This window comes from Culex pipiens, chromosome 2, assembly GCF_016801865.2.
Source record: "Culex pipiens pallens isolate TS chromosome 2, TS_CPP_V2, whole genome shotgun sequence".
NCBI classification, from domain to species: Eukaryota; Metazoa; Arthropoda; class Insecta; order Diptera; family Culicidae; genus Culex; species Culex pipiens.
In genome coordinates this window covers 85371124-85394394 of record NC_068938.1, presented here as the reverse complement: position 1 = coordinate 85394394, position 23271 = coordinate 85371124, and the positions used below count along the sequence as shown (strand labels likewise).

Here is a 23271-nt window from a genome sequence, read left to right as displayed (position 1 = left end):
ATATTTATAGATTTCTTCACTTCACTGCTTGTGGTTTGTAATGTTAATGTTTTGCATTTTCACAAGCGTGTGTTTTTTTCATTTTCTTCATTCTGTGATGTAATGCACCTGTAAATGAGACTTGTTGGGGGTAGACAAAAAAAAAAACACTTACAAATGACAACAAATTAGCGTGACGTTACCGGCAGGGAACGATGCGTGGCGATGAAATCAAAGAAACGTAACCTTACACGGGTTTTTTACAAGTTTTGCCGTTCAATGCTATACAATATTCGTCGAACTAATCCGATGCTGGAGGTGACTTCATCTCGACTTTCATTTACTTGTTTTAAACAATGCGTACTACCGCTTATTTGATACAGTTGTGGTAGTTTTTTTTTTATCGTGATGCTTTCTTTTTCGAATTTGTGTGTGTGTTCTTTTGTTTGATTTAGTCAAAGTAATAATTTTATTCTTCTCTTTCCCACTCTTATTGCTAGCGTTCTAAAGTTTTACATCAGCGCCCAATTTGACATCTTATGTTTGCGATATTTTGTTTTGTTTGTTTTACGTATACCTTTTTAGTACTTGCAGTTTCAATCGACATATTGTAGTGACTGGTTTTTGTTTTTTTTGTTCGTATCGTAGATTTGATTTTCTTGTTTTTTTATTCCTCCTAGTATATCATTGTTAATTTGCGTTTTTTTATTTCTCAATTTGCGTTTTTCTTTTCACGTATACGTTTTCTCCACTGCTGACGGATCTTTTTGTCAGGGGTTTTTCAGCGTCATCTTTTTAATACTATTATTTTAATGGTTATTAGTAAGAAGTTGTTATTTTCAATAAATACGATTTTGCGTGTGTTTTTCACTTTTTGTTGTATAATATTTTTCTTTACCCTACTTGTGTGTTGCTGCTTTATAATAGTGTCTAAAAGTTTCAAATTATGTATTACTAGGTTGCGATTAAGTTGTAATCAAAGGTATACCTTAGTATGTTGCTTTATTTCTGCTCGTTTTTTTTTCTCTACTAGTTAGGTAGCTAGAAAGTATTCAACTCTTAGTTTGTTTTTTCTTTTAATTTTCAGCAGATATTTACAATTTTTGCAGCACACGCTGGCGACGATAAAATTTCCGTTAACAAAACTGAACAACAAAAATGTAAGGAAATTGGATCACTGTATGTACACAAGCAAATACCAAGAGTATTCTATGTTTGTAAGAACGAAAAGAAAATTATTTGTAACACAAAAAGATAACCGATCTATAAATGCAGATCTGGGAGCACTGGGAGTGTGTGTTTTTTCTGTCGCGGTGTGTTCGATATTTACACTTTGTTCATCATTTTTCGAGAAGCTGGCGTTTGTGTGTGTTTATTATTTTGAAAGTATCAAACTGCTGGGTAGGATAAAAAAGGTCTTCAATTTTTTTCTATAGAAAGTTTTTGATTTTCATTTTCAAATAGCTTTTGCGAGAGAAGTTTTGCAGTTGCATTCTCTCGCGTCGTAAGTATACTGAATTTGGCACGCAAATCTCTGTGTGTGTATGTTTTAATACTATTTTATGGCTTGTAACATAATGCCGGATTTAGTTTTTTATGCGCTCTTTTTTTAAATTTTGATTCGCCGTATACCAAACGTTACAATTTCGTATAATCTGTGTTGCGGTTTATAATTTTTGTTGATTAATTCTCACCAACTTCACATTCGAAGTGGAGTAATACTTATGCTTGTTTTGTTTGTTTCTTGAGTGTAAATTACGTATACCAAATTTCAGATTGGAATTGAATAATTTTTAACGATTTTTTGCCGTTTTTTGTAGCATGTTAATGCCGTTGCTCGTATAACTTACACGGTAAAGTGTGTTTAGTCGTGTTTGTGGCTGTTTTAGCTCTGCTTTTTACTACGTAGAAGAGGAGACTCTAAAGTTTATTTGTTGTATGTTTTTACTTTTCGCTCATTATGACTCGTATAGCTTGATTACTTTTTCATGCAATGAATTTTCGATCCGTTTAAAGAACTCATTCAAAATGGCGTCTCTGTACAACGTATTTAATATTTTCTTTACTTTTTGCTTGTTTATAATTTCGAAATAAAGTTACATTTTATGCGTTTTTCTCCGTTTTTTTGTATACTAAAGTTGCAGATGTTCACATGTTTTCATTTTCAATAAAGCGCCAAAATTGTGGTATTTTCTCCGTGATTGACTTAGATGAAAGTGTCTTTCCAATGCGAAAGCTATGTCACAAAATTTACACAAGTTTTTATTTCCTCCCGGTTGTTTCTTCTTCTCATTATCAGGATATGTGGAATCACATGTTGCTTGCAAATCAGCCAAGTCATCGCTATTGAGCGTACTTACAGAAAGAGAGAGAGAGAGAGGACACAACTCATGGAACAACAGTTTAAGACAGCAAAAAAAAATATCTACAGAAATCGCAAATAACCTTCCCCGAGCAAACTCCATTTTGTTTTTGCCCGCAAAACGGCCTTTTGATGGCTCGCTCAACCCCTTTTTCCATTCCCTTCGTCAAGCCCGGCACGGCCTTTATTTTCCGCTGACGCTGGCTTTATTCTCTTGATTGATTTCTTCTCCCGTTCCTCCTTCTACAAGAGAAGAAGCAGAAAAAAAGCTGCACTTCAACTTTACAGACGGCACACACACACACAGGCCATCACCGCCGTTTTGCTCTACTCTACTTCATATCCCACTTCTGCACGCCTGTGTTTGTTCTAAGAAGGCTTCGCCTGTGTTTGTGCGAGCGCGCGCAAAACTCGCCTACTGCGATGTGTCTGAGTGTGTACATAAAAGTCATTAAAGCGAGTGATTTAAAAGAAGCGGAAAAAAGAGATTCACCAACACTGCGTTAGAAGTGGCCGCAGCCACCGCCACACTCACTTTGAAGGAAGAAAGAATCGAAGCAGGCGAGCAAGAAAAAAAACCTGCTCCCGTCGGCATTGCCGCCGCTTCTGTGTGCTGTTGATCGGTCCGTCCGCCAACCACTCTCCGGTGTGCTTTGCTTTGCTTCTCTCTTTCCGCAGCAGCAGTGCAGCATTCCTTCAAGTGGTTATTGAACGCACCCATAAACAGAAATGGATACACACATAAATACGTTATTTACTGCCTCTCGTTTTCGCTCTCTTCTTGTTGTTCCCTGGTTTGCTACCTCTCTCTCTCCCTCTCTCGCTGGCGTCGTTACAGTTTGCTTGCTCGTTCGCTCGCTCTCGCGAGCTGTCCATCATCTGTGCGCGGTTATTTACATTAGATCAACAACGGAATCGTACGGAACCTACCGTGGGTGGTGCTGGTGGTGGGACTGGCGGCTAGCTTAGGAATGTCAGACGTACTTGGAGGACAATTGCTTGGCCAGTTCGGTGTACTTGAGAAACTTGGAGTGGGGACTCTCGTCGAACGCGCCGCCAGCGCCCGCCGGTGATTGCGGCGGTGCAGGGCTTCGCGCCGAACCGTTTCCGCCGGAACTGCCACCTTGCGGTGGTGGAATCGGAGTGCCACCTCCGTCGCCGCGGCTCACACTGTCGCGACCCCCGGTCGACTTGGGCGAGTGCGGTGACCCCGGCTTGTGACCTCCCTTCGGGTCCGGTATGACGTCATCGTTGACAAAGTGGGCCTTGGACAGGTGGTGCCGGTAGGCGCCCTTCGAGGTGAACGTGGTGTCGCAGTAAGCGCACTTGATGACCGATTCGTCCGACACGACGGCGTCGTTGCAGGCCCAACTGAAGGCCAGAATCGCCCCGGGAGCCGTCCGGCTGGACTGCGCGTTCGGGGTGGCCGAGAGCAGTGCACTGCTGGAACCGCCCCGACCCGCACCCGGAGTGTTTTCCGTTTTATCACAAAGTTTCTGCAGCGCCGCCAGCGGGTGGGCGCTTGACTTCTTGCCCGTTCCACTGGATTCGGCGTTACCCGCATTGCCCGAGCCCGTCAAGCTGTCGAACATCGACGACAACGCACCCAGACTGCTACTCACGGACTTCTTGGAGCTACCCTCGGCTGCTGGAGCCGCCGCCCCCGGTGTCGATCTCGAGGTAATGGAATGATGATCGCTGATTGGACTTGCCGCCGGGCTCAACGGCACGCTGGCCGTCGAAAGTCGTGGACTCGGCGCCGGACTAGACGCCACACTGCTGCGACGTTTCAACTCCCTCTCCGTGTCGTCCTCGTGGGATTTGCTCGGCGGTCGCATCGACCCATCCTCCTCGTCCTCGTCCATCTCCCGCTTGATTTTAATTTTCGGTGGTTCGTGCTTGTCGTCCTCGTCCTCATCGTCACTGTTCATCTCACGCTTAATGTTGACCTGCTGTTGCTGCTGCTGTTCGCCACTGTTCATGTGATCGTCCATGTACTGCTTCTCGGGAGTTCCCCGCGGCGTCGAGTGGCTCGGCGTGTCAAACTTCTTCTCCGGCGTGAGCGAGTCAACCCGGCTCGATCCTCGCTCGGAGATCGAGCTCGACTCACTTCCGCTTCGTTCCCGCCGGCCAAACTGCGCCACGTACTGCTGCTGGTGGTAACTTCGCAGCAGATTCATCGTCTGGGGATCCACCAGCGGTTTGGTGTAGTCTACGCTCTCGTCGATGCCCAGCCGCTTCAGGATGCTGGAGCCCAGCGGAGTTGCGGCCTGGTTTGCGTTGCCAAAGTTCGTGCTGGGGTGGCGCGAGCGAGTGTCGAAGCTCTTCTCGATTAATTGCTCGATGGCGTTCAGTACTGATGGAGAGGAACTCTTCTCGCCGCCGCCACCACCACCGCTGCCGTCCTTCTTGGTCGAAGCTGGGGAGGACAGATCCGCTGGCATGGGTGACTTTTGCAGAGACAGTGGCGATGACAGATCATCGCCGACCGATTTCCGCCCGTCCCGGCTGGTGGGCGTTACTGGACTGATCGAGTCGGGTGGGATGATCGTGTTGGAGAGGAGGGCATTCTTGAGTTTTTCGCGCTGCTGCTGAGCCTGCAGGATGGCCGTTCCGCCGATGCACTGCCTGATATGATCCACAAACATGGTGGTTTCGATTTTCTCGTTACACTTCTCGCACGTGATCTTACCGGCGCCGAGGTCCCGGATCGGTTTGTTTCCGGCGTTCGGTGGAGGAGTTTCGCCGTTTTTGAAGTCGTGCTGGGCACGTTCCATCTCCAGCAGCTTCCTCACCGGTAGGGATTTCTTCCGCTTCTCCCGCGTTTGCCGTCTTCGGCCACCACTTTCGGTGATCGATCGCATGATGTGCTCCTTGTAGTGGGCGTTCTTCACCATGTGATTGCTGAGCTCTTTGAGGGAGGTGAACGCCTGGTCACAAACTTTGCACGTTAGCACGGCACTGACGTGGCTGTTGGCTTGGGCGTTTGCGGGGGCACTGGTGGAACCGGAAGGAGTCGTGGCGTTTCCGCTGGGGCCTGGAGGGCCACTGCCCGGCTTTTCGCCGTCCGTCGACTTCCACGATATGATCTGTTCCTGGGAGATGATGTTGGTGTAGTGCTGAGTTTGCTGCATGTGCGACGTCATTTCGGCGAGCGTACGGAAGCTCTGACCGCACCACATGCACTTGAGGATTTGACGCGTTTGTTCGGCGCCCTTTCCGAGCCACACGTCCTGACCACGGACGAGTTTTCGCGGAAGGGGCATCGTTTCCTTGATCAGCAGGTTCAGTTCACTGGGTGATGGTTTGTTGGAAGCACTGTGGCCAGTGTTGGACGCGGACGAATTCGGTGGTTGCTGCTGCTGGATCGGTTGCTGGGGCATTCCGGTGCCGGGTGGGACGTTCACACCGCAGTGTTTGGTTTCCTTCATGTGGGTGGTCATGGCGGCTAGCGATGGGAAGCTCTGCTTGCACCAGACACATTTGAGGACGTCCTTGGCGGAGTCGGCTCCCTTGTTGAGCCAGTGTGATTGCCAGGCGCTGTGACGGCCACCGCCAGCGGTAGCTCCACCACCTCCGGAATTGTTATTGTTGGACGAAGGTCGGTAGATTTCTTCCCCTCCGAGACGGCTCATTTCGGTCATCTTCTCTAAGGCTTTCGCGGCTTCATTGGAGATTCCCCCCTTGTGCTTGCCGTTCCAATCGGTGTGATTGTTTTTGGGCGAAAGACCGGCGGCTGCGACGGCCGCGGCAAAGTACGGCAGCTGGGGCGTAACGGGTGAACTCCAGGGCGTAACGATCTGTTGCTTGTAGTCGAGTGGGCGGGACGCTTTCCGTGGCGGAGGTGAGTTCGAGTCATCACCGGTTCGCTTCCGCGTGCTACAGGACAAATCGAGTGGGCTGTTTTCGCCGGATTTGGCGCTCAGATTGACCGCGTCTCGATCGTCTTCGCCGTCGTCACTGGCAGCGTCGTCGTCACCACCACTGTCGGAGCGTTTCTTGCTGAAATCTAGCGCCGCATCGTCACTCTCGTCCGTCGGGGACGCCAGCGGAGGTAGAATCGGCGGGGACCCGTTACGGGCGGCCGCTAGACCAGCCAGCGGTGAACCCAGCAGCAGTCGGTTCTGCTGGGCCGCAACGGCTGCCACGTTCAGATAGGCGGCCATGGCAGCCGAATGCTGAGGCAGGAGGGCGGCAGCGGCACCTGGTGGAAGCGTGGGCGGTAACGTGATCGACACCGGGCTCATGTTGGGGCCCGAGTTTTGCCCGTCCCGCTCCGCCTCGGACCGGATCGATTCGTCCGAGGGGCAGCGACCGCCACCGGATGACTCCCTCGATTGGCATCTAGGGCTGGCCATTTCACTGAAAGAGGTGGAGAAGAGAAAAGATAACAATTATTAGCAACCTGGTGCGATTCCCATTCAAATTAAAACGTTATCGAAACTATTGAATTCAATTATGGTTGAGTGTGTGTGTGTGTGTGTGCGGGACACGACCCAAACCCAACTCTCTTCAGATTGGGCCCCGTAAGCAATTAAGTCCCGAAAGCCGATCCCAGGAGCGCGCATGATCCGTCGGCATTCGTTACCCCGCACGATAAATCAATCGCGCTTATCTGACTCAACATGTTTTATGTTTTAAGACCAATTGATGCCGTCGTCTGCGTTCGTCGTTCTTGTTTTGGTGCGTTCCACATATCCCACTTTTCTTCATCGACATCAAAATTCAGGCTAAAATTAAGCTTTGACGCTCAGTGTGAGACCTTTCTTGCTCTCCTTCGTTAAGCCGAAGCTGTGCGCTGGAAATTAATCTCTTTTTAACTGACAAAATTTAATTTATTGCATTTCTCTCTCTCTCCCCTTTCTCCGATCGCCGCTTTCAAGTGACGACCAAAAGGAGAGCTCTCTTTTTTGAAATATATCTTTTCTATAATTTAGGAGCGACAAAGAATCGACCCGAAACATTCACAAAGCCAGAACAGGAAACCATCAGAGCAGATGACAGGGCGCGGGTCTATTCAAACGCGCACCCAAACGAGAGAGAAAGAGAAGAGAAAACGAATCTTCAAATTTCTCATAAATTGTAATTTATGTCTTTTCCATTTCTCGACCACTCGCCTCAAGCGTGCGTGTGTGTGCGAGAGAGTGTCGTCGCAGCATCCCACACACACGCACACACGCTGATGGTGACGATTGACGAGGTCGCAGCGACGACTCGATTGCGAATGGGAGCGCAAAGCGGACCGGCCGATAAGCGGGCGATCGGTCATCCGCCGAGTCCGAGAAGGCGTGGCCAGCGAAGCCTGTCCTTTTTATTTCTTGTTTTTTTGATTTACATGTGGCAAAAGTGGCTTCGAAATTAAGAGGAGAGACCCAAGCCAAGAATAAATCTATGATTAATGACGGACGGACACACACATGTCATCTCGAGACGACGACGAAACCTGTCCTGCTGAGCGTTTCTTTTTTTTTTTTGCTTTATTCCGCTTGGTTTACGAAATATGGTCGAGAAACGAAGACGGAATAGGGGACGGGAAGGGTCGAGAAAGAGAGACGTTTTCGATGATGTAGGCAGAACGTGCTCGGAAATGGTGAGTGCGAGATTGAGTTGAGAGAGAGGTTCGGTGAAGTAAATCAACTGATTTTTGACTTCTTTGGCGTTGTCTTCTTACTGTTCGTCCCACACATGGAGAGATGGAAAACGGCTTACGCACGTCATTATGGACGAGAAAATTGTAGATAAATTTTTAAATTTATTTCAAAACCGTCGTAAATATGATTTGTGTGATGATGATTTTGATTCCAGAATTAAAAGTCCAATTTTGGGAGGTCCATTCAAATTCATTGTTCAGCTTTGATGTCGGAGACGGAGATAGTGGTCTTTAAGAATACTCAATGGGAAGATAAAATATTCAGTCAATTTCTCACAACTGTTAGTTTTAACAATAACCTTTAGCTATAAGAGCGTTTTTCAAGCAACATCAGAAACTAAAATATAATCCTCGTTTTTGAGCGAAGAAACATATTTTTGTAATTTAAATCCTGTTTAATTCAAAAGAGCTGTTTCGATAATGTATGTTTTAACTCCGTTATTTAAAAAAATTGCATGATAACTAATCAAACTGAAAAAAATATTTTTGAACATTTATTCGTTGGATTCCTTTCTCTAACATTAAAGCATTTGATTCCAGAACATCATAACATTAATTAATTGTGGCGTGAATGGTATGGTCAGTTAGGGGAGAGTGGGGAGATCCCCTTTTCTTGTATCGCACATGACTCTATCACTTTCTCACAAAACTTTAAACTTTTTGCATCAATTGAAAGCTTAAACATTCAATTATGTTTGGATGATAAGGGTATTTCATCAGATGAACTCTTCGAATCATGACAAGTGTTTTAAAAAAATATTTTAAACCTGCATTTACAAAATGTTAGGGGTAACTTGATCCCCCTTTCAACATTTTGAAGAAATCTTAAGCAAAATGTTTCTTATTCATCCACACTTTTAATTTTCTATAAGTTACAGCAATTGCACATAAAACCTGTACGTTTGTGTTCAAAATATAACAAGTGTAACTAAATTAGTATGTAAAATATTTAAAAACTTAAATTATTCTTTTTTAGATCAAAATTGAGCATGTTTTGTTAAAAGCTGGTAATTTTTATTTACAAAACATTTGAAAATGGTTCAAACTGCAGTACGTTATGTACAACTATACTAAAAGAAACTGTGTACGAAAACCCAGCCCTATTAATAAAGCTTAAGGGTGATTCCAGTGACTGTAAAAATGCAGGGATCAAGTATGACGATAAATTTAACGTCAAATGCATATGGCAAGTTCAAAAAACTTGATAGTTTATCAAACAATTCGAGCTTAAAAAAAACTTTTGGAATAAATTTTGAGTGTTTTCTAAACATATCAAAACAAAGAAAAAAGATCTATTGGAGGTTTTTTGCAGCACTTTTTAGCAAAATGTGTGTAACTCAATCTAAACATTTTTTTCTTTGTTTTCTTACAATGAGTTTTAGTCAATTTCGCACAACTTTCTAGAACAAAGCAAATTTTTTAACCCACATGACGAGATACAGGCTTGAGATCAAGTGTTCCCGGGGATCAAGTCTCCCCACTCTCCCCTACGTTTTTATAAAAATAAATTTACAATTTAAATGTTTTTAAAAGATTTGGGACTTTGGATAATCGTTTCTGGACTGTAATTGATTTTTTGTGTTACATTTATCTTGTTGCCAATGAATTTTAACAATTTTGAATGTTATTTAACAATTTCAATATGTATTTCATGTTTTTGTCCCTGGGCTATGGTCGAAATGAATTGAATTTCAGGCGCTTTTTGATTTTTTTTAAATGCAAAATGTTTATTATAAATTATTACAGATGGAAATAAAGCCATTCGCTTTACAACCCACAGGTATTGTCTGTCGAGAAAGAGAGACGTTCTGTCGGTTCTTTGATTACAAATAAACTTGTAAACTTTTTTCTTCGCATTTCTTCTTTTGCTTTGAGCATGGCTGATTTAAATATGTTCAAGCTAAAATGTTTCGCGTTTATTTAAACAAATAGTTGAAAATTCTATCAAATTATTTCTCAGTCGAGAACAATCCATTTAACAAATTTTTGCACTATTTTTTTTTTGTTAAAATCAAATTTGTTGCCCGTTATTTATGAAAAATTGCTGAGGGTTGCAAAAACTTTAAAGTTCATTTGATATTTATTCATAACTTATTTTTATTAGGTCCATTTGGGTTCTGTGACCAGGTTGGGACCAAGGATCGGTAAAAAACTAATATATAACAAAAAACAACTCCTCAAACTCCATACTTGGAGATCATTGAAGTGACGAGGGTTACTTGGTCCAAGCAGGTCTTGCAGGTTTTGAACTTTAGTTCATGATTATGGACCTTTTCAAAATTATTTAAGAACAAAAGACCGCACTATTTCTCAATTAAAAGAAAAACTAAGATTTTAAATGTTTACCTCAGTTTTGGATAATCGAAACTTCGGATAATCGAGTCTGGACTGTATGTTATAGCTAATTGTCACTTTACGTCAGAAAATGGCATCTTTTTTAAATGTTTGAATGTTCAACTGTTTTCAGATTTTGTTTGCGGGATTTATTTGAATCATTACTGCTGATTAAATAAATCATTAAATATAAAATTTACACATTTTCATTAAATATGTACAAAAATCCGAAGTGATTTATTGAATCGAATTCAAATTAAACAAATACAATCACATTTTCGTGGTATTTTATTTTTGAAATGAAAGTTGATTTGACCAGTTACATATAATTTGAAAGTTGATCAATTTGTGAAAATCAAATTAAACACAAAGTTTCCATCGCAAAAATTCCCCACAATCAACTGAACTCCACCGAATCCGCCAGAAAACATCACGCGCACCAGGCTTTCCTTTATTCACTCAAAAATACACCGAACCTCATTAATCATCCCCGACTGTGATTCCTCAGCACCGCCCACCCACTCGGCGCACATTATGACACCCATAAGCGTGTGTGTGTGCGTGGGCGGGGGAGGTGCTGTGCGTTTTCCGCTCTGCTTTGCACTGCTTTATCAGGTGTATTAATGTCACATTTTGGTGGGGCTGAGGAGGGGGGAGGTGGGGAGGACTTTATCCACGCGCGAGGTCACACCAATAAACCAAAAAACACAACACAAATTTCGAAAAACGAGACGCACACACACACACACACCCATCAGAGCGCGCCGAGCATAATCTATAAAATGTTAAAATGACTGAATGAAAATTGATTTATAGTTATATGTATAGTTAGATGTTATTGGATAATTCTGTCATTGTCAATTCGGCTTGATTTACAGTTATTGTTTTATTACGAGTTTATTATTATTATCATAGCGAAATAAAGCGCGACGAGCCCGAGCAAGAGAGACCGAACGGACAGACAGACACACACAAGATATGATATGTGAGCGTGTCGTCCTCGTCATGTGCGTTCGAGCATAACCAAAGGGGGGGGAGGCCATAAAGCATAGATCATCATTGCCACATACATCCATCCGAATGGCGAATGGTCGACGCGGCACTGGATTAATGATGATGAAGTGTGCATGACGGGACGCAACTACAACGACAACAACAACAACCACACGAAGACGATGCGTGTCAGAGGCGATTTTGAAAATAGCCAGCTAATAGCAGGGCACTACCACACTAGTGCCACTTGTGCCGGAGGAGGATGGCAGGGTGGTTGTGCGCCATTTTTTAATGGCTGTCCGTCCGCCACCGCGTGGAATCTTCACGTCATGTTGAATGAAGTGTAGGAGACTTGGGTTGATATTTCTGATTTGTGAGTTTTTTTTACGGATTGAACGGTTTTTGGTATTGTTTAGGAAAATTTATAGAGCTCGTACTCGATTATCTGAACCCCGATTATCTGAAGATTTTATTGTTCGAAGTTCTCTGATAATCGAATCATTTCTTATATTTGTTTTTAAAGTCATGTTAGAGTTCGGCGACCTGAATTAGTTGAATTTGACCTGTCGGTCATTTTACTGATCTTTCATGCGCGAGAGATGAGAGCCATGCTCCCTTCGGATTTTTTTCTCTTGATGAACGTTTAAAGATTTTCTTTTGATAATGATTCTTCCATCGCTGGTCAAAAGTGAAATAAGAATACAGCAAAACACGTTTTGTTTGGTTCACTGTATTGCTTCAAAAGTTTGTGGAATTCAGGAGTTGCAGGAGTCAGGACTTATAATGAAAAATGTAAACAGAAGATGTGCTGTTTTGCCAGAGTGACAAAACGGCCTCTGACTAAAATTCCCTTTGGCAAATTGTCGCAAATGCATGCAGTGCCAAAAAAGGACGATCTTATCGGAACTTTCTTTCATATGACAAGTGACGGAGTTTGTCGAATACTTAGGGTTGAAATCGCACTTTCTGGATCTAAGAAAATCAAAATATGAGGAATTGATAGCATCAGAAAATAACGTTCTTAACTCAATAAGCCTAAATAAACATGCAAAATGATAGCTTGTATGGATTAATTAGAAGGTGAAATATTGTCCAAATAAGAGACATAAACTGTGAACCGCCAAGTTTGTTGGATCACGAAAGACTGTTGAAGCCGACTAAGTTTCCTACGTAATTGTGAAGAAAGTTTATTTACACAAAAACAAGAGGAATTATGTTAATTTGATTTGGTTAACCACGGTGGATTTTCTTGAAATAATTCGAACTATCAAAAATCCACCAAAGCATCTACCACATTGAACACACAAAAATCTGTGGTAGAAAAGTATCCACCGGTAGATGCTTTGGTGGATTTTTGACAGTTCGAATTATTTCAAGAAAATCCACCGCGGTTAACCAAATCAAATTAACAAAAGCCCTAAGAATACCGAGAACTTTGATCGGTAACAACGACTAATAAGAAATTGAAATCATTTGCAAAAATATGACACCAAGTTTCTAAGTGTGGTAAGTTAACTTGCAAAGAGCTTTTGTAGTTTACGACCCAAAATAATACATTCAACAAAATAAAAATAATTCATTTTGTCTACCAGTTTCAACTTGTCACAATACTATTATTATCATTTCTTGTACTTTAGACTGATTGATGTATTAAGCTGTCAAAATGCATTCATTTTTTGTTGAAATTGATGTTTTACTACGTATTATTGTTGATTATTAATCTGTATTGCTAACGAGATTTGAAATCATGATATTTTAATTTATTTAAGTCCTTATTGAATGATGTTTTAGATTTGAATAGAAAAATGCAATAGATAACCTCGAATATTAATCAGCTAGATGTTGTGCAGATAAGATTACCTGAAGTCTGCAATATCTTTTTTGTAGAAATCAAATGCAAATAATGGAAACATCTCGAGTTTGTTCAGGGTTGTACTAAAGGTTTATTGTTGAACGATTTTTTTATTGCGCGTAGGTCATGTTAAGTCAATTTAGAAATTGTTCAACAATTACAATTTGATCTATTTTAAACTATAATATGGAAATAAGTGCTTGAGAAAATGTTAGCTCATAGAAAATCTTTCAAATAAAACTAATATATTCTAAAAAAAACATTTCGGAATTGATCGAGACTCCAATAAAAATTGTTAGTCGAGATTTGTTTAACGTTTACTTCATTTCTTGAACAATAAAACACAGAAAAATATTATTATAAAATTTCTGCAAAGAGATTTTTTAGAACAAATATGAATGCAACAAAAAAAATTTCATCACAACAGCTCAACACCAGGACAGCCATGCATTGCCGGTTGCTCCACCGCGCATAGTGGGAAAGGAATTAGGAAGACAGAAAGTGTCGAAGTTCTACTTTTTAGAGGACATGGGAAATTCTCCACGGAATGCCCAATAAGGTTTCACTTGAAGTTTGAAGATTTATTAAGAAAGGTTTGACAGTAAAAGAAAACTATTTATTTAATCGTTTTTTTTTTATCTTTTTACGGGATCTTTCGATTGGTGTATCGAACGATTGCAAATTTAAACTTAATGAGATTTTTTTATTTGAAATTCAGAAAATTTCAACTATTTTTTATTAGGAATGTTAACAAAATTCTGAAGAACACATGACTTCAAGCGCTTATACCAATACACAATAGTTATATTGTGAACAGCATTTTTTTTTTGAGAATTATCACCCTACGAGTATTATACAAGCAAACAATTTTCAGAAGGTGTAGTGTCTTGCTGCACTTGAGAAAGCAGTCTTAATTAAAATACACTATTTTTTTTATAAAAAAAAATGCTAACTATAATCAAAGAAATGGCTAGAAAATGAACGAACGAACGAACGATTTTTTTATGTTTAATATTGACAAATTACCAGAAAGGGTTCAACGTATTTGGTTGTTAAAATAATTTGGGTGATTGAAAAAAAATTACATAATTTCGATTAAAACTTTTTTTTTAGTTGAGACGTCAACAAGAAACACGAACAGAATTTTTCCATTCCTTTGTTTTTATTTTTTTCAAAATCTGCTCTTCTAAGAGGGAAATGTTTAGTTCAACTCCAGCATAGTATTTTTTTCAAGATCTAAATTTAGAGGGAAAATAAATTGTTACATGCTACATTTTATTTATTGCAGCAGAAATGTCAACGATACATATTTGAGTATTGCTTCAAACGCCAAATAAATGGCTGAAACAATTTGTAAAAACTTTCCAGCATTCACAAAACCCCATAAAACTTCAAATGTCACCATCTCGAAAGCGTTCCTCAAAAACTCGAGGGAGGGACAATCATCGCTATCCCAAACAGGAAACTATAACTCAATCACCCATCACACACAGAGGCAATTATTCCGGGGGTCGGTCGGTCGCTATTCTGAGTTATGACCCCACTGATTTGAGAAGAATTTTTCGAACTCGCTCAAGCATAGTTCGCTCGACGCTGTGACGTAAGAGCTGTCTCTTCGTTCCAGTTCGCCGGAAAGTAGACCCACTCCGTAACCTTCACCATCATTGGTTTGGCTGTTGTTGTCGTTACGGGCTCAACGCAACATACCTGCAACATGTGTTCAAAGTTTTCTTTTTTTTTTTGAAAAGAAAAAAAGTTTAGTTCAGGGAGAGAGAAAAAAACTCTGTCTCCCGTGGTGACACATTGCCTACTTCCAATAGACGGGAATACAACGGCAGAGAGAAGCATAATTTATTGGCCTCCAACCGTTATTTATTAGTCGAACATTCTTCGAACCTTCTGGTTCTGTTTCCTTATTTCGTCATATTTTTCCGGACCTCCGAACCACTTATTTGCTAGTTTCCAAGCGCGCGCAAGGTTCTGTCTTTCCAATTAGTAGCGCGACTCTTTTTTTTCGGAAACCCGCGATCATCGCAAAGTGACACACAGTCAAACGCTGCCTGACTGTCACAGGCCGTAACTCATTTTAATGACGTCCGCCACTCATAGTTTGGGGCAGGCGCGGGGCGACACTGTCCGAAATGTCGGGAAAAAATTTCAGCTCGCCGGGAAAGCACCATGTGATTGAGTCGTGGAAGTTGTCTCCCACGCGACTGGTTGGACGCAGTTGAGTGATGGCCACCACCAATGGTACACAAACAGCTAGCAAGTTTACTTGCAAAATGGCCACTGGCCAAATGCGAGGGGATTTTTTTTTTGTTTAAAAAAATATTATTCCGTTCAGAGAAGAAATAATTACTGTATTTTTTATTAATTGATTTATAAAATGAGAGATTCACGATTCACAGTAATTTGGATTTGCCCAATCGAAGTGTCAAATTGTAAATCAAATTTTAATTTATGTGACAGAAAATGTAAAAAATGCAACTTGTCAACATGTCAATGAAATTATGTATAAGTTTAAAACATTAGTCTCTTCATAAACTCAATTTAACAACAATAAAAACAAAGTTTTTCGTGAATGCCTTGGATATGACTCTCATAACATAGTATTAGTGCATCAAAAGAGTCTTAAAGCCGTTTGTATTTTTTACAGCGATAAAAGGCATGCTAGAGAACCATTTCTGATGTCCCAGCACCGCAAAATACCATATAAAAATAAGTTCATGAAAAAAATATTATTTCTGAACACTTTTTTGGATTTTCAATTGACAGGTCGATATATTGCAATGGAATCGGCTGTCTAACAAAATACTTTCTTTCAAGAAAGACTGCGAACAAAAATTTCAAAATTATTTTAAAAATCAATTTTAAACATTTCGTGTACAAAGATCGTTGTGTGTCATAATTTAAGACCAAATTGGATCACATATTTTACCAAAATTTCATAAGTCCAGATGAGGAAAAATTTCCAAATTTTTTTGAACTAAAAAATTTTAATTCAACAGCAGTAATCAATTTAAAAGGAAAATTTGTAAAAAATTAAAATTTGCAATAAATTTTGAATGATTTTAAAATTACAAGTCTAAATTTACTTAATGAAATAAACATCAAAAGTTTTCCTAAATATTTTCCTAAAACAATTTTCCAAAACGATTTTTTTTGTGAAACAAAAAAAGTAAAGCTTGATATGAAAAAAGAAAAAGAAAGTTCGAGTCTCGATGAAATATGTTTGTACTAAAAACTCATCGCAATAAGATTTCTGAACAGGAAGTTTCTTCGAAAAAATGCAAATGTCAAACTGATATCAATTGATTTCCATTTTAAATTCGTCCAAATTTGGTCTCATAAGGGCGTCAAATTTTCCCGGGATTTGAATTTTCCGCGGAAAACTCCGGGAATTCCCGGGATCCCTAGATATTTTTTAAATTGTAAAAAAACATTTTTCACTACATATTTCAAGTATTTAAAGCTTGAAATCATAGCATTAGTTGATAAACATCATCTGGCGATAATCTAGACTAAAATTTGAACAGGGACAGCCGATTTGTTTAGATTTTAGGATCTACAGATAGCTTGAGAGCAATCAAGGTTGTAATTTGTATGCACTTTGTTGTACTTTGTATTTTAGGTCAACAACAGATTTTCATCCAATGAAAAGTCCGGCTCCGTGGCTTAATGGTTACGGCTTCTGCCTCATAAGCAGAAGGTTCAGGGATCAAATCCCGGCCGGTACCTTTGAAATTTGGAACCAGGAATTTGAGCTTTGAATATGAACAAAAACGAAAGTGAATCAGGTGGGATTCGAACTCACACCTCTGGATTGGTGGTCTGGGACGCTAAGCAGTCAGCCATCAGAAGGTTTATACTCTAGCAGTGAATTGATCCGTAGTGTTGAAACATGTTATCTTCTCATATTAAATACGCGCTGATCCCTGATTTGCCTGACGGGATTGGAAGTCTAAATATAGATCGAGTTTCCTTCAGATGCTTGCTTCTATGTTTAGGCGGGGCCGAACAATGCCCAGCGACCTCGGAATTGGACCGCAAGGAGCTCTGTCATTCTGAAACGGGTCGTTGGAAGCAGCGCGAGGGCTATCACCACCTAATACCCGGGACTGAGATAAGTTGTATCAGCATTCGGCATATACAAAGTCTGATACAAACTATACTTTCCCATAATTTCGCTACCGGTTAGCGGGTATTGGATTGGACCACACACACACAACAACAGATTTTCATCCAATGTGATTAACATTGAATAAGTTTCTGATTAATAAAAAAAATCTTTTGTTTATTTATTTTTAAGTGTGTAGAAATGATTGAAAATATAAAGAAAGTAACGTAAAGAAAGAAAATTACATCCAGCCATGGTCAATTTTAAGAAAAGATCAGAATTTGTTATTTGTTTGAATTTTTTTCAATCCCGGGAATTTCGTGATATTTTTTTTTGATACGGGATACAAGAATTTCCGGTTTTGAAAAATGTCCGGGAATTCTGTCCCGAGAAATCCCTGGATTGATGCACTAGATGCAATGCATTAATTTAAGAACATTTAATTTTTATAAGCACTCATATTTGATTTAACCATCTTGAGTGAAGCTTATTTCTTCAAAGTGTCACAAAAGTTGAGAACTTTCAGAAAGCAAATCTTTTCGCCAAGTTTTGCGTCACATTGCATTGCAGGTGGTAACAAATTGAAAGACAATATTCTTTAGAAATTTTAAGGCCACATCCCACTGCGAATCAAATCAGTCAGGTAAGCTCTTGTTTGGGATTTCTTAAAAAACAAAAAAAATCGCGCAACAAATTTCTCATACAAAACAGCACTTCAGGTCGTTAAAATTGCTGTCACTTGCACTGCTCTCATCCCATTTTGACCAAGGCCGAACCATAAACCATGCACCAGGTCAAAAAACCTTGAAAACGGTTGCCACCGCCATCACTTGCTGGGCTGGCCCATAAAACAATCATAAAATTACACACCGACCGACCCCGGGAGGTCACAAAACTTTCTTCCCGAGTTGCCGAAAAAGAGAGCAAAGAAATTGCATCATTTCCCTCTTGGAAAAGGACCTGGACTTCGACCTTCCTCTCGTCCGTACCGAATCCCATAAAACTTTACGACGTTCCACTTAAAGGAGCCCATAAATCGGGGGCCCACCAACACCAGCAAGGCTCACGCACACTAGCACGTGAACCGGCACGCACCATTGACCGACCAACAAAAATAACTAAACTAGGTAACAAGTTACGGTTGCAACTGCTCTTTGCAAGAAAACAATTGTAACGCGCCACTAATTAACGGCTGGCGATGCCATAAATAACGCCACCCGTCGTCATCTATCATCGGTTGTGACTTTGCGGGTCTTGGAAACGGTTCTGAGATATAGGTTGATGATTACCTAGCGTGAAGTGCCTGACGGTAGATTTCCAACATTACTGCCTCGTGGAGCATCATTGATGGGAGATTTTGGTTCTCAATTTTTGAAACGTTTTCTTCGGCCGGACCGGCCACCGTGTACCAGAGCTACAACAAATCAACACAACTCTCTAATTAACAGATCTCTTCCGCCTGCACACCACACTCTTCTCAGGGTTCACCGGTGGATTCCGGTGTGATTTAGCACATTCTTCGCTGACGTGTTGGGAATTTCTTCTTCTATTTTTCGGGGAATTTCTTCCGCGGTTGCTCGTATACTCGCTCACTTTGCACCACTATCACTGTGTGTAACACCACTTGCTTCCGGACGCATGGTCTTCTTGGTTGTTTTGCACCAATTCGTATCTTTTTTTTTGTTGGGTTGAGATTTGCGTTAGCACATGCCCTTACATTTCTTCCTCTGATGTTCTGCACAACACGCTCTGGAGCGCACCGCTCGGATACTGATACGCGCGCGGATATTGTTCCGACACGATACGGTAGCGTCTCTCTTCCGACTGGTGGTCAGGTTCTTCTGTGCGTAAGTTCGCTGTGGTGCCAGTTCCTGGCAAGAGATGTCACTCTGTGTACATCTCGCCGTGCTCTAGTTGTTGTTGCTGCTTCTGCTTCCGTTACTGCTCTTGCTGGTGTGTTCTTCTTCACCTACACACCAATGCCGCTCGGGTGCACACCTCCACACTTGTCACGGTTTGGCGCCGTACTGCTGGCGGATGCTTTTGTCCTTCGTCCTTTCACCACGCGCGCGGCGGCTTTGACTGATGCTGCGAACCGCTCTTCGGACTTTGACGAGCTCTGGCTGCCTTCCACACGGAGGACATCACATCATTGATGTGACGAGAGCACGACACAACACGTTCGCGCGCGCTGCTCCCGATATTTTCGGTGTCTGCGTCTCTGGCGACTCGCTCTCTCTCTCACCGCACACTCTCACACACACACACCCCGCTCGTGTCGTCTTCGGGGTGACATACACGACTCCCCGACACACGATGAAAAAACAATAACAACCAACACCAACCCCCGGTCCTCCGGACGCGCTCGTCCTGACGTGTCACCGCGAAGGACACACTAGCTGGCACCACTACAAACACTCGCGCTCTGTTTTGTTCCCGTCGTCCTACTCCCTTCTCCGCTCTCTCTCTCTGTGTTGTGACTTTGCGTATTCGCGACTCGCCCGTCGGTTCCTCGTGTGCACGCGGCGTCGCCTGCTTTGACGTGTTCGTCGTTCCTGCTAAACCGCCTGTCTACGGTACACTGAGTGATGGCCAGCAGTTGAAGCGAAGCCGAAGCTGTGGGCTGCTGCCGCGATCGGCTCTCCGAGCGCGCGCTCGCGCTCTCTCCTTCCCACCCTTGACGCGTGGAGGGGGATAATCGTCTGGGGAAGATCTTCCACTCTCTCTCTGTCCGTCCACACACCAAGCACTCTGTGTAAATAACGTAAAACATCGGTCGCTTCGTGTAGAGGGGGAATTCTTCCCCTCTCTCGTTCGCTCGCTCGCGCTCTCAATACTCTCTCGCGCCGTTGCGTGTATTGGTGAGACCCGAGCGCTGACAGTTCGCTGCTGCATGTTGTTTTCATAATTTATTGTTATTGTTTTCGTTCCGCTCTCTCCCGGTAAGGATTGCGTGCGCGCCGCAAGGTGCTGCGCTCTCACCAACACCAGCGCCTGCTGCGACCTGTTCGGGATCCCGAGCGTGGTGTGCGTGCGCTCGGTTGGGTGTGTGCCGTTCGGGACACGACGAAGAGTGCGCAAAAAAAAACGTGAGGCCGTGACTGGAGGTTGTAAATTATGACCATTGCGAGATGAGTGTGTGATGTGATGTGATGTAAGTCGTCAGGAGCGGTGGCCAGGCCAGGAATGGGATCCCTCCCGGAAAAAAGAAAAGGGACTTTTGCGGTGGAATTGCGGAACCCTTTTTCGGTGTGCAAGTTACGAGGGGGTGGTGGTGGAGGTGGCGATAATCATATAATTGAGCATTACTTTTAATGTGTCGAAAAAGAGCGTGGTACGTGCTAGGTATGAAAATTTGATGAGTTCTTCCGAGTGAAGCTACGAGTGCGACTCCCGAGCAATGAGTGGAGGTGGTGGTGGAAGGATCTGTCATTAATTTTGATCCCTTGGAACCCGTGTGACGATGGTGGTGGCGACAATTGGGAAGATTTTATCCGGACCATCGATCCGGAAGGTTCGGTTTGAGAAACTGCCGACGGGAAAACCCCCCGGGCGGGTTCTCAGCGCAATACGTCGTAAAATTTTACGTGCAAAAAGCAATCTTCCCGGAACTTCCACCCGGGGTGACTAATGGGGGACGAAGGCGAGCAGTTTTACGTGACGGGCGCTCGGATGTTAAGGTGAAAGGACACAACGTGTGTGTGGGATTGATTTGTTCTCGGCTGTAATCGGATTGCAAGAGTGATTTGGTGTGGGTGGGAGGGATATTGAAGGAATGACGAGCGCGTCATATCGAGAAATTAAAAGTGATAGTGTGTGCAACATGGAGTTAAACTTTCTGTGCAGTTGCTGTGAAGGTTCCCATGGCACTTCGAAAAGTTTAACTCCATGTTGCACGCACACACTCTCACTTTTAATTTCTCGATAGGGACGTATTACATGATTAAGGAAAGAAAAGTTATGCGGGATTGATGGGTGTTGGAAAGTGCTTGTGATGAGGAACATTGAAGACATTTTTAGTAATGCGAGACGTAGTGAAATTGAGTCGAGAGATAGTATTGTAGTGAATTTTTCGGATTTCATATGAAATGTTAGGCCAAGCCGTGATTTTTTATTGACTTAACGAAATAAAAAATATGTTCCTTGAAACAGATTAATAATCGATGAGGTCTTTGGCTCTGTGGATATGTAGGCAACATGTGGCCACTTTAGAGATACATCGATTTCAGTGTTCAAATTGCATGGTACGTTTTTCAAGAACGTGCCAAGCGATTTGAACACTTTGTTCGTGGTTCCCATTTTCATGAACGCATGTTCATGATTTTAGGATCTCTTTTTTTTTTCTTCGTATGGATATTTATTCTCGTGCTTCTAAATCCAGAGCATTTTTTTTTCAAAGCAATCAATACGTAATGAGTTTCCTTTTTATACAGTGCACTATACCGTTTTCCATTTTTTACAATTTTGTAAATAATAATAAAAAAAATTGCTCTACACACCAAAGGGATAGTTTTGCGTTCTACGTAATGAATATTGTAATGCAAATTTGAAAATTTTAGATGATAAATGGTATAAGATTTATAATAAATTTTAGTCCTTATTATTTTTTTTAATTTATTAAGTGTTTATTCTCGACACATTTTTTGACCTACTGATACATATGCAAATATTTTTCAAAGTTCATTTTTTGCATGTAGGATTCGTTTAACAATATTTACACAATTTTTAAGAATTTCAATGTACCCCAAAGGGTTTTTTATTTGTAAAACCAATAATTGATTACTACATGAAAGTTTGCATAAAAAAATAAATTTAGTTGTGATCTCTCTCATTTTGATCGATTTTAGCGTGACATACTTATAGGTAAATTGGATGAGATTTTCGGTAAAAATATTTACGAGACTGAAAAATCAAGTTTGTGAATGGCTAAAAACCACAAAAAAATGCCAAAACCTCTGTTTTTTCAACATTTTTACAAGACTTGGAATTAAGAGAATGGTCAATATGAAGACTTTTATGTAAAATTGTCTGGAAAATAGATTTCCGTTACACTCAACCCTCGGTAGTAGGACACTTTTTCGTTTGACACTTTTTAATTTGTACCCCATTGGTTGGTCAAAATCAAACAAAAAATAGACGCGAGTTTGACTAATTGACCATAAAATTAGACAACGCAAAAAACATCTAGATTCGATTAGACGGTTAAAATGTTATTTTAAGCTTTTGTCCCTCGACTCTAGTAAAGCTGAAAGGGGCTGCAAAATAAAAAAAACTAATTTCAAATGTCAAGCCAGATTTTCGAAATTAAGAATCAAAATGTATCACAAATTTGTAGAATCATTGAATTTATAAAAAAAAATAACGATCTGTGGTCCCAACATTCAAAGTTTCTGAAAATATCAAAATGTTTTTATTTCATTAAAAATGCATAAATAAGCATTGTACAAATTGTCATTGAAAATTTCTAATTTTAGTTTTAGTTTTTGCCCCCACATTTTTGTGGAAATTTTATAAAGAAGGGGAGAACGACTCAAAATAATATTTGCAATGGCCTTATCCGAAGTTTAATGTTTGCGTGAATTTCAAAGAATATAAACTAGACAAACAATAAACTACAGTCCAAATTTCGATGATTATGATGCAAATAAATCGAACACTTATTCCAGCTTTATTTTTAATTGGAAAAGCTAATTTTTCAAGAAGAAAATGTTGATGAAAGTCATTATTTTAAACTTCTTAAAGTGTCATGATTTTCTCAATGAACCTGATTTTGAATCGGAAAACAGAATGCATTTTCGAGTTCTTTGGACAAGTGGAAACTAGGAAAAGGTTAAATAAGTTTGTAAATAATAAATAAAATGTGTTTTTGAAACACAATTAAAAAAAATCTTCAAATTTGTAGGCAATTTCAGCTGAACAAATTTCATGTAATGAAAACTTGCGATTCGTGCTTCGAATTAAGTTTAAAATGCAATATAAATTGA

At 41.2% G+C, this 23271-nt stretch overlaps 1 protein-coding gene across 2 annotated transcripts in view; it reads right to left on the bottom strand.

Moving 5' to 3' along the window:
• Positions 1 to 1905: 1905 nt before the first annotated feature.
• LOC120422779 (protein tiptop) overlaps positions 1906 to 23271 on the bottom strand; it is a 671857-nt gene continuing 650491 nt past the window's right edge. Inside the window, exons 1-2 of one of the 2 annotated variants that reach the window (XM_039586314.2) lie at positions 18577 to 19871; positions 1906 to 6703 (exon numbers count right to left, since the gene is read on the bottom strand). In XM_039586314.2, the coding sequence (XP_039442248.1) occupies positions 3316 to 6703; positions 18577 to 18632 (3444 nt within the window). In that variant the 5' untranslated portion in view covers positions 18633 to 19871 and the 3' untranslated portion in view covers positions 1906 to 3315. Of the gene's footprint in view, positions 6704 to 18576; positions 19872 to 23271 lie in introns of those variants that run through there. The other variant, XM_052708625.1, reaches the window with a different exon arrangement.